The 16,493-nt window shown below is 50.4% G+C and overlaps 1 protein-coding gene across 1 annotated transcript; it reads right to left on the bottom strand.

The window, feature by feature from the left end:
• Positions 1 to 255: 255 nt before the first annotated feature.
• Positions 256 to 9,367, bottom strand: LOC136358649 (interferon-induced very large GTPase 1-like). Its single transcript, XM_066314565.1, has one exon. The coding sequence runs from the start codon at positions 9,361 to 9,363 to the stop codon at positions 2,059 to 2,061; it is 7,305 nt and encodes a 2,434-aa protein (XP_066170662.1). The 5' UTR covers positions 9,364 to 9,367; the 3' UTR covers positions 256 to 2,058.
• Positions 9,368 to 16,493: the final 7,126 nt, after the last annotated feature.

Below are 16,493 nucleotides of genomic sequence, written 5' to 3'. Positions count from 1 at the left end.
AGCCTTCTGTGTGTGTGACAGGCCAGCCTTGGTTCCCAGTGCTGCCTCCCTCAGCACCTGCCACTGACATTGGTTTCCCTGGATGTTGTGGTTTGGGGCTCCCTGCCCTCTCTGCTGTCCCTGCAGACAGTGAAGCCCCTCCTGGAGCAGAGACCCTGAATGGAGCAGAGCCTCTGCTGCCACAGCCCATCTCCCAGACCCTTGCCCAGTGTTTTGCCCCTCAGCAGGGTCAGCACTAAAGAAACAGGCACCAGCTCAAAGAATACGTGTCATTTACTATAATGCCAAACTCCCAAGAATCACAAAAGGATGAGCTCAGCAATGCACATAATCATTACTCCAAAGATTGCAGACAGTGATTAAGAAAGATACATCAGCAGTTACCCCAAGACTTGACCATCCTCCAGATCAGCTGTGGAGCCCCTGGCACAGTGAAGGACTGGAGAGCCCCTCTTGGGAACTGGGAATTACAGTAACTGTGTGTCCACCTGCAGGCAACGAGGCTTCTGCCTTCATGGTGAGAGCGTCCTGTTCTTATATTGTTCAATAAACAAGGGGACACCACTTCTAGTGCTGGAATATCTGGTTTCATTCTCCACTTGGGTTGCTCTCAAAGCCTGGCCAGGGCTCAAGGGGGACCAAGGGAGTTGATCTTTGATCCTACACACCCAAACAAGGCCAGACATTGAATTTCATGGTATTATATGATTTCAAAATATGGAGAGGTAAATACATGTTTCACTACTGAGCATTCTCATAGATCATATTGCTAATGATGCTTCATTAATAAGCAGATACATTTATAATATGGCTAATAATATTTCCTTAATGAGCAGATACATATAACATTTGGTTGAAACATATTACATTAGGTCAACTTTGGCTCAGGCCCTAATGTTCAGGCCTCAGGCACGGCCTGTTGTTCAGGCCTTGGTAATTCACCCAGTGCCACCCCCCTGTCCCCTGCCTGTCTGCAGCACACAGAGCTCAGGTCACCCCCAGCTGTGGCTCCCCTGACCACAAAGCAGACACAGCAGCACAGTCCAAATCAACTCCTGTAATAGCAGAGTCTGCAGGGGATGAGGCTGGAGCAGCCCTTCAGCCAGCTCTCCACGAGGCCTTGGCCCTCACATTGCCAGCAGGGCTGCAGCACCTGCACAGCAAAAGCCCCCACAGCTCCCTGGGCAGAGCCAGCTGGTGCCACCTTCTCCAGAGCACGGCTCCGGTGCCACCAGCCTGCCTGGACAGCACCAGCACTGCCCCGAGGGCTGCTGCACAAGGTGCTGGCAGACAGGATTCTCCACGTGGGACACTCCAAAGGCTTTTGCTCAGCAGAGAGGCCAAGGACAGGAGCAGCTCCTGCCGGGGCTGAGGGCTGGAGGGAAGGGCAGCAGCCCCAGGCACCTGAGCAGGAGTGGCTGCCCTGGACAGAGACACAGCACCTCCCAGACAGGGAGTGAAAGCACTGCCTGAGCCCCAGGGCAGTCCTGTCACTGCTTTCCTGAGCCCAGGGGAACAACAGCTCCTGCTGGGAGAACGGCCTCAGTTGATCCAGGAGGCTGCAATCAGGGAGAGAAGGAAGGATGGTGCCCAAAAGCCAAACAGCCCAGCTTGCAGCCAGCATGGAGCTGGCCTCAGGTCCCACTGCCCTTTCTCCAAGCAGGACACCTCCTTGCTGCAGGAAAACTGCCTTTGGGGCACTGTCCCTTCTTGTCCCACAGCAGCTGACCCAAGGGGTGCTTGGAGTGCTGCCTTGGCCCTGGCCCTTGGGCTCAGGCTTGGCCACGAGGCTGATCACCCCAAGGAGGGGGTTTGGTTTGGCTCCAGGACAAAGCAGAGGGAAATGTTTATGGCAAGAAGGCAAGAAGATCCTGGCTTTGTCATGAATAAGGGAATTAGTGAGGCAAGGCTGCTGTAACGAGCCTTATTTCATGAAATTTGGGAGCAATTGCATACTATTTTCTTTATTAAACTTGAGAGCATCATCATAGGAACTGCATTTTGTGGAGAATCTGGTACAAAGTTCTCCTAAACTGCAAAGCCTCTGAGGTTCTTCCTTCACATGGATGTGGCCTTACGCCTGTCCAGCTCGGACAGTGCTTCCTGCTTGGTAACTCTTCGCCATGCCTCAGGGATTTCTCCTTTGCCCTGAAATTTCCCATTGTACAAAGCTTCCAGCTCTGTCCGGAAATGAGACACAAACCATTTCCAGTACGCCTGCATGGAGGAATCAGGAAGAATGTTCCAATTGGAAACAGGAGGTCCAGCATCACGGTATGTCTTGTATGGGAACCATTTGCCGCTATCAAACCTGAATTTGAGATTAGTTGTAACAAGGCTGGAACAAATATCAATGACCAGGTGGTCTGTCCCATCCCATCTGGTTCCCATCAAAGCCCGTGGGCGATGGATGATCAGCTGATGGTCTCCATCGTGTCCCTGGATGGTGTTTGTGCAGACAGCCCCACAAAAGGGACACTGTTCCCAGCAGCCCGAAAAATGCTCTGCCAGGATGGTGTGAGGCTGTGTTGAAAACAAGCTCATGTCAGCACCAACAAATTCTTTCTGCAGCCTGTCCTTCAGGTCTTCCACAGTTTCTGCCATGGCATTGCTCAGGAATTCAATGTCTGTGACCTCCTGGTGCTCGATGCCCTTCAGGTCACTTCTGGGCAAGCTGATGACCTCTGCCAGTTCCCTGCAAAATTCATCCAGCCAAAGAGAGATTTTGTCTTCTCGGTCCGTTCTGTCTTTGACAATTTGGGTTGATAAAGAAACAGCTGACAGGATGTTTCCATAGAGAAGATTAAGGGAGGAAGATAAAAAATTCTCCAGCCTCCTGCTTCCATCTAAACAGTAACTCTGAACTTGTTTAGCAATGTATTTGTGAAAAAATTCCTTTGGACGCATAAGGTAACTTCTGAAATACTCAAAATTTTCTTCTTCTGCCAGGTATCTCAGGATGCAAACTTCCAGATTGGCTCTGCTGCCCCTGAAATCTGGGAATTTTCCCTGCATGTCCTCAGCAATGGCTTTAGCTGTCCTCTCATAGACTGCCCTGCGAAGAGCTGGTTTAATCTTATCACAAAGGAAAACAGCAAAAGCTGTGGTCGCAGTGGCTCCTTGGCAGGAAATCTGGAAACATTGGAAGAAATATTCTCTCTTGCTGTTCAGGTACTTGTCAGGCTTATTTGCATTTTGGAATGCTTTGTGCATGGCTTTAAACCTTTCTGCTGCCATTTTGCACAGATACAGAGACAAATCGATGCTGTACTCTCTGTTAAAAGTGTATTTTATATCACTGGGGACAGAGTTCACACCTTCCTGTACTTCATTGAGTATTTCATGAATAAAACTTCGACTGTAATCACGTTTCTCCTGTTCTTTCTTTTCAATGCTTGCCATCACACTTGCTATGATGTTGTCTGTGATGTGCTGAAATTTGATCACATGACGGTCTGGGATAAAACCTAAATACTTGTTCTTCATGATGTGTTTCTCCTTGTCAAAAGAAAATCCTCTGCCTTTGGAAAATGACCTGATACGTTCAGGGAAACCTGGCTCCCTGAAGTGCTCTAAAAGGACATCTTCGATGTCTGCATCGATATCCACCCGTTCTGGAGGAGGAGCAGCATGGGAGAATCCAGCAATCCACTTCTTCCAGAGAGGAGTAAACTTATCATTCAGTTCTCTCTCACTGAGGTTCTTCCCTTTCAGAGCCGCAGCCAGCTCCCTACTACTCCTCAGGAGCTCATCTTCATATTGCAACTTCCTGGCATCCAGTTTCCTCTGCTCCTTCTGTAGCTCAATAAGATTCTCACATTTCTTTTTCATTTCATTAAGAAGAGACTCTTTTAGTTCTTTCAGCTTCAGCTCTGTGCTTGATTTCCACTGCACCAGTATCTCACAGTCTTTATCTTCTCCAAAGTACTTTTCCACATCTTTCTCAATGGCATCACTTGTCTCTTGCACCAGCCCTTCAAGCTGTTTTCTGGTGACATTCTGCAAGTCCCCATTCCGAATTCTGTTGTCCAGTCTCATCTGGATGTCTAAGACATGACTTCTCAGCCTCCAGGTCCACTGACTAAAGGCACTTTCCAGTTTCCTGTAGGCAGCAATCTCCAGGGAATTCTTGAAGCTGAAAACAAAGTTTTCATTCAGCAAAGCATTCCAGAGGTCACCAATCCGATCTTTCAGGCTTGAGAGCCTCAAAATGCTGTGCTGCAACTGTTTCTGGGCAGTCTGGAGGATTTTGCTCTTGAGTTGCTGGACGTTCTGGCTGTAGGTGAGGTTGGGTGGTGCCATTGGGGGGTTTCCTTCCCACAGGTGAGAAAAGTAGTCAATATTGGTCTTCATGTCAAAGCCAATGACATCGCTGAAGGAGGAGATGTCACAGAATTCCTGCTGAGCAGCTACCACAGTCATTTCATCCAGCTTTTCCTGCAAACGCCTTCGTCCTTCCATGTTCTGCTCCTTGGCAGTTGCTTCTCCCACGTTTTGGTGGACAAAGAGGCAGCTTGGGGAAAGATTGACTTTCTTCATCCTCAGGAAAGCCTGCACAGCAATCTGGAGAACATCTTGCATTTCTGATGGATTTTCTCCAAAGACATTGATCACGGTCAAGTTGCCAACACCAATGACAAAGGTGGCCAGCTCGTTGTCATGGTTCAGGGACTGTTTATTGTCCACCTCGATGGCACGAAGTCCCTCTGTGTCAACCACCAGCACAAAATCAAAGCCCAGGTCTTGCTGCAGCTCCTGGCCCACTGGGATCAGCTGCATAAAGGCTCCGCGGGTGCATCTCCCCGCGCTGACGTTGAACTGCAGACCAAACATGGCATTCAGCAGGGTGGACTTGCCGCTGCTCTGGATGCCCAGCACCGAGAGCACAAACACTCGTTTGTCCCCCAGCCTCTCAATTAAGCTGTCAAAGATTGCTCCCACCCAGCACAAGGGCAGGTAAGAAGCGTCCCCATCCATCAGCTCCAAAGGATATCCCAAAACCATCAGCTCTGCTGCGATTTCCGGCAATTTGGAAAAATTGTAATTCTTTGTCTTCATTAATTGCAGAGCTTCATAAATCTGCCCTGCCTCTCTCAGAAGGTGCTCCAGGCCAATGGATGAATTGTTGATTTCATCAGAGAGGGCATCCAAGCGACTCACCAAATCAGAATTCGCCCTGCATTTTTCCTTGCTTTTCTTTCTTGACTGGATTTCAAACCATACCTCGTGATAGTCACTCCTCAGTTTTTCAAGGGGGCCACAGGACAGCTTGTCCATAAAGACCTTCATCCACTGAAGGAAGTATTTCTTGGTATCTGCTGGCTGGGTCTGGAGAAAGCCAAGGAATAATTTCATCAGTGGGTTGAGGGGAAAAGCTTGATCAAGTTGCTTCCTTCTTATTGATTTCTTATCATATTCAGTTTGGCTCCTATGATGCTCAATGCTCTTATTCCTCTTCTCCTGCAAGCGAGTGAGTTCTTTGTCCTTTTTGCACCACTCGTTCCACAGCTTTCCTTGTAGTGGCAGCAGCTTGGATTTGATCTCAGACAGTTTCTCTTTCTTCAGAAGGTCCACCAGCTCCTTGGCCTTTGCTTTGGCTGTCACACATGCAGGTTGATCTGTATCCACCACAAATCCTTGCTGGCGAGCTTTGTCCACACAGGTGTGCAGACTGACATGTAGATTAGACAATTCTAGGAGGTCCCTGATAATTTTGGTCAGCTGGATGACCAGTTCTGCCTCGTTTCTGTTCTTGATCCCTATTGTTAAGGTTTTTCCGGATCGTCCAGCTGCAACATTCTCTTTTTCCGTGAGAAGACAAACCAAAGGCCTTTGTGACTTCCACAAGCCCTGCAGAATCTCTTTCTTCTTTCTGTCCATGTGCTCCAAGTCAGACACAAGAGCCACGTTGACAGCAGATATCTCCTGCAGGAACTTCAGCTGTGCTCCATGATCCCTGGCGTCTCCGTGCAGGTTACAGAAAGCCACACAGCACTCAAAGGTGTCATCCGGACTCCCGCGGGGGCAGTACCAGGCGATCTCCACCACCCCTTTCATCAGCAAAGGCTCTCTAGTGCTGCCCCTGCAGTGGCGGTGGAAGAAAGTGTCGTGTTTGCGTCGGCTCAGCAGAGCGTTCAGGAGCTGAGACTTGGAAGAGGAGGCCGAGCTGCCAATGCGGATGAAGGACACGATGGGTGTCTGGGCCTGAAAGATGAGTTTGTTGATGTAACTCTTTGTTCCAGACTGATTTCCTGACTTCTCTGTCTCTTTCCAGCTCCTTTGGATTTGGCTGAAGGCGTAGAGTGGGAACTCAATGTGTGAAGTGCATGGGTTGGGCACCAGCAGAGGCAGCGCCAGTTGGCAGAAGGCCAGCTTGGTTGCAAGGGTCTGTCTCAGGAAGTCATCAGCACAATGGAAAATGGCCATCTGCAGGTCCATGGGGTGCACATGGCCATCCCTGCTTACAGGTTCAGGGGCTGCTTCCGTCAGAATGTCAAGAAACGTTTCAAAGGAGTCTGAGTGTTGGTCCTCTTGCTCTGTAGTTTTTGGCACGGGGGCAAGTTGTGGGCTGATGTCATCCCAGCAAGTCAGGTACCTCACCTGGCAATCCACCGTTAACAGCTTTTGCAAGAAGTAACATGGCAGTTCTGTGTCCTGGCTGGGCTGGCTGTCCTGCAGAGATGTCTTGTTGATGGTGTGGAAATCTCCCATCCCCATTTTTCTTGGATAGTGACTTTCCAGGCCAAGGCGCTTGAGCAACTGGAGGAATATATCCTTTGTAGGGGCTTCATTGGCTTTGGATTGGCTGCTGTCTGTCTTGGATTGGTAGTGACTCAGAGGCTCAGGTGTTGGAAAAGTGTCTTCCAGATCTCTGACGATGTTCTGCATCCTCTGTTCATCCCATCTGTCATCCAAGCACCCACTGATCAAGGAACGCAAGTCCCGTTCCAGCCTCTCCCAGTGTTCATCTTCACTGTGCTTTTGGAGAAGATTCTTTATCCGTGGGGACCACAAGCCTTTCATGTGACCTTCCATGAAAACTAAACGCTCTCTCTTCTGTACAAGTGACAGCTCTTGACTTTCAGGTGTCACAGTCAGACCCGTCAGCAAAAGGGAGGCCTCAGCTCTGTCGGCATCTTGCTCCTTCAGGTTCACGTACTCCTCATGTGCCGCTTCCATTTCCTTGGCCATGTACTGAATTTCTGGGTGTCCAAGGAGGTGCTGGAAAGTGTTGCTTTCCACCTGGTACCCTGTGCTGGTGGCAATCAAGAGCACCAACAGTTCCAGGTCCTTCTGGGCCCGTTCCTGGAGAGACTGGAGTAAGGAATAAATGGCCAGGCTGCTGGTCTGGGTGGCTTCTATCTTTGTTTCATGAACAGCAGAAGCAGAGCTTCCTGGTGCATAGGTGACAGCATGGATGTGCTCCTTCATTTGCTGCAGTGTTTTGATGAGCTCTCCAAGCTCAGAGACTTTGGGAGGTCTGGGAAGCACATGCTCAGCCTGGAAGATCCACTGCATAATGGAGGAAGCCTCAGGGAAGTCCTTGACAGAGTAGATATGAGGATCCAGGAGGCTTCTCAACATCACCTTGATAGAGCTGGTGTTTTCTGGAGGTGACTCCTGGCAGCTGCGCACTGTGTTCACCAGGAAGTCCTGCAGGGCTTTGTCTGACAGGCACACGTTGATCCACACACTGGGGTTCCTGGTTTTTGCATTCAGATCATCTTTTACTTTCATCAGCATGAGCAGCTTCTTTTTATCCACTGTCACCTCCCAGGCCTTTACGGTCCCTATGAAATCTCTGGCCTCTTGCACTGCAATTTCTATTTCCTCTCCAAAAGTGGTGCCAATGCTCTGATTGGTCAGCTCTTTGTAAGCAGCCCTGAGGGCTCTGCTCATCTGACCCACAGATGTAAAATCTCTGCTGTGATTTTTCAGGATGACATCCCACACTGGGATCAGCTCAAAGCCACGGTCGATAACGCACCACGTTGTGTTATCAGACACGAGCCCTGTTCTCCACTGAGGAAGAGAAGCTGTGTCTGGTGGGCCCCCTGTGTTGACCATGGAGAGTTGAATTGCTGTATGGGAACTCTCTCTGGCTCTTCCCAGGACAGAAGTCTTTGAGTTGGATTTAGAAGCATCCAGGGCCCCTGCAGCACTGGTTTCGAAGCCATCCCAGCTGGCACTGAAAAAGCTGTTCAGTGCTTCACACGTTTGCTGCTTCATCTCTTCCCTCAGCTCAGTTCGGAACCCTTCTGTCGATGCCTTCCACCAGAATATGCCCCCAAAGTGGAGGGGACCCTGGTTTATGTGGGACCCAAACCTCCTGAAGAACCTCTCACACATGCTATTCAGCAAGGTCGCCTTCTCTTCTTCCTGAGTGAAGCTCAAGAGCTGCTCCATGTCTTGCAGCTCCTGCAGAGCCGCATCCGAGAGGAGAAGCTGATGCCTTTGGAAGTAGCAGGAGGCCAGAGGGAAGTACAAGTATATGGTTTTGCAAAAGTAGCTCTGCTCAAAGCGGGACTGGTGGGTGTCCTGTGACTGTGAGGAGCTGCTGTAATCTACACTTCCTCTCAGAAGGACGCTCCACAAGTCGGCTTTGGCAGAACCGCTCATGCTGAACCCCAGCTGCTCCATGGACTTGGTGAAAGTGGATTCTGCGGAAGAGGACGAGAACTCCTTCCCCTCAAGCAGCAATCCTTGCTTCAGACCAGTGAGCTGGAATCCCTCAGGAACCTTGAGGAGCTGCTCTCGCTTTGCCAGCACATCTTCAGGTCTGCTGGTTCTGTAGATGCCCTGCAGGGCCAGTCCCCCTGACGCCCACCTCAGCACCTCCGTGTCAGGGATGTTCTCCCTCCTGACTGCTGACAACTCCTGCTGCTCCAGCTGCTTCTGCATGCTCTCCAGCATATCCAGCAAGCATTTCTTTGTTGAGGCCCAGAACTCCTTGGGAATCTCCGTGGCTTGCCACAGAGTCTCTGCTTTGTGCCTCACAGCGTCCTGGCTGTGGCTTTGGCTTTTGAGCATTTCTGTCAGATCTTTCAGGGCTCGTTTGGCCACTTCTTGTCTCTCCTTTGTCTTCTCTGAGTGCTCCTTCTGCACCTCCTTAGCAGTTGTTTTCTCATCTGGTATTTTCAGGAGTTTCTGAAGTGCCTTTTTCTCCCAGGGGTGCCGTATTTCACACTCCAGCTTGAGGTAGTCTTTATATTCTAGATGTTGCAGGGCTTCTCTGCACTCGATACCCAGGATCTGTGACAACTTGGGCAGCCAGTATCCAGCATCCAATCCTTCCTCCTGAAATGCCTCTGCCAGGAGCTGTGCCTTTGCATCTCCCTCTTGTGTGTCCTCCTGTGAAGCCATGTCTCTGAAAGAAGAAAAGAGACTTTCCCTAAGGTGCTGGCAGAGGCCCCAGCCTCCTGGAAGAGGCTCTGCAGCAGCTGCAGCCCTGGGGATTGCTCCCAGCCGGCTGCTGGAGCCCAGCCTGGGATGGCACAAGGGCCAGGCTCTCCTTCCCAGCACACTGGATTGTGCCTGTGGCTTTCCTGTGTGCAGGATCAACCTTGAAGATGAGTGTGTATCCCAGAGACTGCACAGACACGCAGAGACACAAACACAGATACAGAAACACAGCCACACACGGAGACACACACAGGCACACAAAGACACAGACAAACAGACACAGACACACAGAGAAAAACACACGCACAGACACATACACACAGACACACAGCCTCCCCTGGACAAGGTACTACCTTCACTGTCCCCCACATCCTCCCAGCAGAACTCCTCAGTTTGCAAGTGCAACTCTGGCCTGGAGGGGAGCAGGCTGCTCAGAGGTGACTTACAGAGTGTCTGTCAGAAACGGCTCTGGGGTCCCCTCTTGGGGATGGTTCTTATCCCAGAGCCAGGTTGGATTTGGTTTTGGTTTGTGTCTGGAGTTGTCTCTGTCCCCCCTTGGACTCAGGAATATCACAGTGGGTGAAAAATGTCCCAGGATTCTGTGTGGGGTTGGGGGCCAGGGGCTGCTCTTCCTTCCAGCAGGGGTGACCAACACAGGGGCCATGGGCCACAGTGGGTCTGACCTGAGATCCTGCTGCCCTAGGGTTTTTTCTTTTTTTTTCCCCTCCTGGTATTTCCTTGCCTCAGCACTGTGACCAGTGAAGGACTGGGCTTGCCAGCTTGCTTCCCTGCTCCTCTGCTGCTTGGGAGCCTAGAGCCAGTGTGTGCTGTGCTGAGACCTGGGAGCAGCCCTGTCTTCACCAGGCCTGACCTCAGGCCCAGCCACTGCTAGTGATCTGTTGCCATAAACACTTACGTAGTTATTGTCTTTTACTATTATTGACTTCTGCAAACTATTTTGATATAGTACAGTTTGTAATCTCTTTTTAACTGCTTTTGAAATAGTGTGATTGTCCTGGGTTGTAGTATAGGATGTATTCTGTCACCATCTTTATGAACTGATGAATCCAGTTGTTGGAGCAGTGCTCTTCCCAGGTCCCCCTCCCTCTGGGGTGCCTTCAGTTAATGGCCCATCAATGCCTTGTGCATGACTCATAGATAACTCCCTCCGGGAGTTATCTCTCTTTAATGGGCCATCAAGGACCTCCTGGATGACTCATCCCATTGTGAGATGCCCCGCCCTGGGGGAGGAGCTAAGCATTCTCACCTGGATATAAGCTGGGATTTGGGACAGTACAGGCAGCCCTTCCTACTGGATTCCCAGAGGACTAGACTTTTTCTACAAGATCACTGCTTCAGGAAGACCACCTCACCTGGACTGCTTCCATTACCCTGCTCAGGCTGTATTCTGACTCTGTCAGTGGTCTTTTTGTAATATTGCATTTATTTTACCTTTTTTTTCCCTTTTCTTCTCATTAAATTGTATTTCAGACTTGGAGCCTCTCACTCATTTTACTTTCAAACCACTACAATGGTTTGTCAGCCGTTTATGGTTAATACCCAAATCCCTGAATAGATTGTATATCTTAATGTGATAAACATATATTCTAGTTTAAGCTTTAGCAAAATATTTAAATAGAAGATATGTACTCTGTAATGTAACATTAGCTTTTGCAGAAGTAATTGTATTTGTGAAATAATAACTGATGGCTTTATTTCTGTATCTAACTGACCATAGTGAAATAGCGAATGTTGATTGAAAGTGCTTGTAAAAATGGCTAGAACATCAGCAAGATAACATTGAAAAGAACCACACAAATAACACCGACAGAGCAAGGAGGAATCTACCACCAACCCTTTCACTATCAATAACTGTCAAACCATAGAACAAGAGGCCTCACGAAGATACAAAGTCCAAGACTCTCAAAATCACATCTGCATTGTGGCAGGTACTGCAAGAAGATGAGGTCAGGGTTTGAACTAAGCTACAGAATTCCCAAAGATGTAAATTCAGAGGAATGTTTCAATATGTACAATCTTCATTAATATGCATTTGACCAACGCAATGAGAAAGCACTACAGGAAGAGCTGTTATGGCTGTGTGCTTTCTGGCAGTTTGCCAGACACCCCAGCGCTGAACACTGTCCCTTTTACTCCTTATTAAACTTGTATTTAAAGAGTGAGCCTTGTTTCTCGCACTGGGAAAAGGACCAGTCCCCAGCCCAACCCCCTCTGCTTCTGCCACTGCTTCTGAGTTTTTTGCTGCACGTGGATTCCCCACCCTGGCTCTGCAGTGGCGCTGGGAGCGGCTGCTCCCCGTGGGCTGTGCAGGGAAGACAACTCTCCTCTCCCTGTCCCCGAGCTGCCATTGCCGGCCCAGAGGCAGCCGAGCTCGCGCCACAGCGCCCCCTGCAGCCCTGGAGGAATCATCGCACCCGCCCTGCCCGGCCGGGAGCCACCAGCGCCCCTGCTGGCTGTGCCCGGAACTGCACCGAAGGGGCGGTGCCTGACAGGTGAGACAACGCTGCCACTGGGTTTCTGGCTTTCTTTGTTGCTCCTGCTGCTGGTATTTTTTTCTCCTGCCATATATGTATACGTTCCAGTAAATACCTGTTACTTCTTTTCCTGTATCTTTGCGTGAAAGCCCCATAATTTCAAAGTGATAATACTATGGAGAGAAGAGGGTCATATTCTGCATTCCGTAGAGGTTTCAATCTTCCTTAGCAGACGCCTGTCTTTTAAACCAGTACTGGTCCATCACTGCTGGTCACTTTTTATTGAAAAGCCCCTGAAGGACACGGCAGTCATGGGTCACAGCCACTACGGACTAAAGAGGGAAAGTCCTGCCCATCACCCTAAATTTCTTTTTGCAACACATTAACCCATGGAGTTGATCATAGACAGCCAGTTAATCTGAGCTTTTTGGATTTCAGCAAAGCTTTTCTTCCTCCCTCTCCCAGGACACAGGCCTGTCCCTTCCGACTCAGGCCATTCCATCATTCCATGACTCCATACTAATGGACCTGGTACTTTCACTGGTCATCTGCCTTTGAACCTTTGGGGGTTTTGACACTACCACACAACCCTGAAAATTGTCCCAGTCTCAGTTCACTTCAATACTGCAGAGACTTTTTCCTTGCACAAAACTCTTTCTGGGCATTCAGCTTCCGTCCCACCAAGGCCACAACACCCTTACCAGCACAAGTATCGATCTCAGAGGCTTGGACTCAGGTAGAGATTTGAGGACTCCTGCACCCATCCAGAGCCTTCAGGGACAGCTTTCCCTCAGGAATCTCTGCAGATTTGGGCAATCTGTGCAAGGGCTGTGGACTCTGATTCCCCTCACCCACCTCACAGCAGATGCTCTCGTTGCTCCCAGCCTTGGCTCCCCAGCAGACACCAGCAGCCGAGGGCCCCAGCTCAGGGGACACAGCACAGCAGCAGTGCCAGCCCTGGGACACACGGCAGGGTGTGGAGAAGAAGATGGGAACCACCTTGAGAAGTCTGGAGGAAGAGCAGCAAGAAGGAAAGGCCCAAAATCCTAAAGAAAAGCAGAGAGTCAGGAGAAGGTAACACATGAACAGTGAGGACTCATTCCAGGGAGCACTGGAGGCCAACCCTTCTTCCCCACTGGGGAAAGCAGAAGCAGGAAAAGCCACTGGCTCGAGATAAGGGCAGTTCAGCAGCAGAGGAAAGCTGGGTGTGCTGACAGAGCACAGGAGGGACTTCAGACACCAATTGTTTTATTTGGGCACATGTCCAGCTGCTCCGTGGGCAGCAGAGCCTCAGAGCGGGACAGCTGCTTGGGAAGGGAACTGCTGGCTCAGGGTCAGTGCTGGAGGTTTAGCCAATTGTCCCAGTCCTGTCCCCTCCTCAATTCTCTCCCAGTGGAGCACTGCCGGTGCTGCTTCAGTTTCAGGAGCCAGAGGCTGCCCTGGGCAACATTAACTCCAGCCCAGACACACCCTGAACCGAGGCACTAAGCACACTCACGGCATAACTCGGGATCGAGCTCTTCCTTGAAAGCAAACAAGGGAAGCAGCAAGGCCGGCAGCAGAACCTGGGAATGCCTGCACCCCGTTTCATGGGAACAGCCCCCCGAGAGTGTTTTCCCCAGCCCTGCCCCAGGGAAAGGGGCTCTGGGAACACTGCTCCCTTTGTGGGGCTGTCGCAGGGACCAGAGCGCTCTGGGTGCTGACGCTCAGACTGTAAGAGAGGAGAATCCCACCCTCCCTGCACGGGCAGGAAGAGGAAGAACGGAGCCCCTGGGCCTGCGGACAGAGCAGGATGTGCCGTGCCTGCCCCTCAGCAGCACGGAGCTGCCCTGCTCCCGAAGGAGCGGCTCGGGGGCCAGGAACCCCCAGCATCAGTGCCACGGCTCCTGCCTTCAGGGCAGCGCAGCCATCCGGCCCCACCTCTGAGCCCGGCCCCGCTCCCAGCTCAGCCCCGCAGCGCACACGGCTCCCCCGAGCTCCCCCAAAGCGGCTGCCAGCAAAGGCGGCTTCCTGCAGCCCACGGAGGAGCACACAGCGCCCGCCCGCTGCCCTCACACCCCTCTGCTCCTGCCCCGCCGTCTCCCCAGCCCTGGCCAAACACCGGCAACAGGAGGCAGGAGACCGACAAGATCCCGCTGTCTGCTGCTCCCGGCCCCACAGCTCATCCCCAGGGCCCTACCTTCTCCCTCCGTGCCCGCAGCTCCTGGGACGGGACAAGCCCGGCACGGCCCCGATTTATGCAACTCTGACTCTTAACTGGGTGCGGCTTCCCCTGCTCCACAGGCAGCGGGGAAATTCCAGGAAATCAGGCTTTTTACTGCAGCACAGGGTAAAAGTGAAACTACTCTCTTGGAACCAGTTTATTTGAACGAGAACCTAATTTCCTCCCCAGCCGTGGTCTGAGTTGCTTCATAGACAGCTCTCAGCTCTTTGCAGAGACCTCTGTCCCTGAACTGCTGTGCTAGTACCTTGGAGGGCAGCTGAGGCTCTCAGCCCTTCCTGGGGCTGGTGCTCCATCAGGAAAAGGACAAGGGGGGGCACAGCATCTTTGTTATAAATGTATTTATGCACAAATTCATCTTCTATGAGTTTCTTTACAGTTACATCATGCAGAAGTTTGCTTCAGCAGTGATAAAATTACAGTGATTGTGGTGGTGCTTTCCCCCACCTCCCTCCTTTCCAGGCTGCAGTGGGATCTCAGAAAATGCTTGTTGGGCCTTGGCCTTGAGAACAGCACCTGGGCTCAGCTCTTCCTGACCTTAGCACAAACACTGTCTGCTCCCTGGAGCTGCTAACAAGTTCCTGCTTTTCTTATGACCAGCCTTGGGAATATATTCCTTTGGCCTGAATGGCAAAGCATCCCTGTTCTCACACTTTTAGAGAAAGTGCCAACCCAAACTCTGGCCAGGATGAAACATTGTTATGACTGAAGCCTGCTCTCTTGTGACCCTATAAACAGCAGTCCAAAATGAGACCCTTTTGTGCTCTCCTGGGACCACAGTGGGCTGTGAGCAGCAATCTCCCTCTGGGGGAGGAACACCTCTCAGACCCAGCAAACCCTCAGAATTGCTATTCTTGGAGGATCACCAAAACGCAACGTGTCCTGGGCTGATACCCTCACTCCTCCAGGTCTGATCCTTCACCCATCTGGAGATGCAAAGGCCTCCAAAGACAGGATTTCACTGACCTCGGGGGTGAATTTTTCACAGGTACCTTGCTTGCACTGACTGTTTCTGTCTGGGTGCATAAAGATGCCCATATGCTCTAGCAAATCTGGGAGCAATGTGGCTTTCTCAGGTGTTGAAGTACCTCAGATATATAAGTAAGTTAGCTCTATAAGTAAGGTTAAGTTATATGTAGAAGCTTACTTACAAGCTACTGAGTGTGATTCTTTTGCTAAGTTGTTGAACATAAGCTAAGTGTTGCTAAGTGTGCTTTTGTTAAGTCGCTAAATTTGACATTGAAGTTACAGGTTAGATTAAATGGTTAGTGTTATTCCTCTGTTAGATTATTAACTTTAAGCTATAAATTGAACTGTAAGTTAAGTTTGGTCTAAGTTAAATGTTTCCCTATGTTAAATGACTAAACTTAAGGTATACGTTTAGTTAAAGTACTGTTAGGTTTGAGTGTTGTTAAGCTTTTGGGCCTTACTCCTTTTTATCCTCGTCTGCACTGTCTTTATCCCCACACACACCCAGATAGTTCTCAATTTCTGTTTTGATTGTCTGCATTTTCTTTGGTTTTCTTTTTGCTTGTTTTCCCTTGTGCCTTAGCTGTCCTTTGTAAGTAGAGAATCTTGCCAACGAACCTGTTGTGCTTTGTCAGTTAATCTTCAATCTTATCTACTCGTACCCTTGTCTGTAGCAGTGTGTCTTTAAGGAGTGGAGCTGAAATCTAGATCCCAATAAACCTCCCCAGTGGAAAGGCTGCTTGGGGAAACTCTGGCAAGGCAGTCGAGTTCGCAGATCCACACAGGCCACAAGTCTAGCTCAGGGAGGAGAGGCAGAAGCGTCCTTGTGTGAGATCACTTCCAGCAGTATTTTATTCCAGGAGCCAAAGGGAAATCCTGGACAAAGATCAAACCATGTGCTGAGTACCAGCTTCAGTATGGGGTTCAGCAGTCAGTGACGTTGAGGCATGGGGACGGTGCAAAGGGCAGGTAAGGTCAGTGTCCTATAGGGAAGATGGTCACCAGGGTCCCACAACCGATGGAGACAGAGAGGAAAGGAGAAACCAAAGGGCCAAAGGGGCATTGAGGAGGGGAGAAACCAGGGCAAACCACGTGTACAGAGCACCACTGGGATGTCCTCTCTCTCAGGCTGGGCAGGTGAATCTATGATCTGTCCTGCCAAGGCCGGACCCTGGGTAACACCCCCAGGGGCTCGAGGGACTCCACAACTCCCCTGTTTTTTCTTGCTAAGAAGACCTCCCCAATGGAGTTTTGCAGACACTTGACTTAGCAGGAAAACATGGGCAAAACTGTAAAAAACAATGACTAAAACCCAAAATATCCCTTTAAGAAGGGATGAAACCCATCCTGTCAATCTCTATTGTCTGAAAAGTCCATGGATCCAGTCTGAGTTCTCAACCTTCAAT

Source organism: Sylvia atricapilla, chromosome 3 (genome assembly GCF_009819655.1).
Source record: "Sylvia atricapilla isolate bSylAtr1 chromosome 3, bSylAtr1.pri, whole genome shotgun sequence".
NCBI classification, from domain to species: Eukaryota; Metazoa; Chordata; class Aves; order Passeriformes; family Sylviidae; genus Sylvia; species Sylvia atricapilla.
The sequence above is the reverse complement of the archived record's forward strand: the minus strand, read 5'-3'. Positions and strand labels throughout refer to the sequence as shown.